The sequence below is a fragment of the Tupaia chinensis genome, unplaced genomic scaffold, assembly GCF_000334495.1.
Source record: "Tupaia chinensis unplaced genomic scaffold, TupChi_1.0 Scaffold145599_1, whole genome shotgun sequence".
Taxonomy (NCBI): Eukaryota; Metazoa; Chordata; class Mammalia; order Scandentia; family Tupaiidae; genus Tupaia; species Tupaia belangeri.
In genome coordinates, this window is record NW_006205456.1 from 1 (window position 1) to 847 (window position 847).

General features: G+C 69.3%; 1 protein-coding gene across 1 annotated transcript; it reads left to right on the forward strand.

Moving 5' to 3' along the window:
- Window positions 1-3: 3 nt before the first annotated feature.
- LOC106733861 (insulin receptor substrate 2-like) lies at window positions 4-841 on the forward strand (the record flags this gene model as incomplete). The annotated part of the gene is made up of 1 exon (XM_014584066.1): window positions 4-841. A coding segment is annotated over one exon (838 nt), but the record flags the coding sequence as incomplete, so codon positions are not given.
- Window positions 842-847: the final 6 nt, after the last annotated feature.

Below are 847 nucleotides of genomic sequence, written 5' to 3' on the forward strand. Positions count from 1 at the left end.
GTCCCCGGGGAAGGGGCCCAGGACCTGGACAGGGGGCTGCGGAAGAGGACCTACTCCTTGACCACACCTGCCCGGCAGCGGCCAGTGCCCCAGCCCTCCTCTGCCTCCCTGGATGAGTACACACTCATGCGGGCCAACTTCTCGGGCAGCTCGGGACGCCTCTGCCCATCCTGCCCCGCGTCTTCCCCGAAGGGGGCCTACCACCCCTACCCCGAAGACTACGGGGACATCGAAATCGGGTCCCACCGGAGTTCCAGCAGCAACCTGGGGGCGGACGACGGCTACATGCCCATGACCCCTGGCGCAGCCCTCGTGGGCGGGGGCAGCTGCAGGAGTGACGACTATCTGCCCATGGGCCCCAGCAGCGTGTCCGCCCCCAAGCAGATCCTGCAGCCTCGTGCTGCCCCTACAGCCTTGCCCCCCGCCGGAGCTGCGGGACCTGATCCCGCATCTGCAGCGGGCAGGGCCTTTCCGGTGCACGGGGGCGGCCAGAAGGCGGGCTCCCCGGCAGAGAGCTCCCCGGAGGACAGTGGCTACATGCGCATGTGGTGTGGCTCAAAGCTGTCGGTGGAGAACGCGGACGGCAAGCTTGCCAATGGGGACTACCTCAATATGTCCCCCAGCGACGCGGGCACCTCCGGGACCCCGCCCGACTTCTTCCCGGCAGCCTTGCATGGCGGGAGTGAGTCGCTCAGAGGGGCCCCCGGCTGCTGCTACAGCTCCCTGCCCCGCTCCTACAAGGCTCCCTACTGCGCGGATGGCGACCAGTACGTGCTCATGAGCTCCCCCGTGGGGCGGATCCTGGAAGAACAGAGGCCGGAGCCGGCTGCCCCGGGGACCGGCCCGT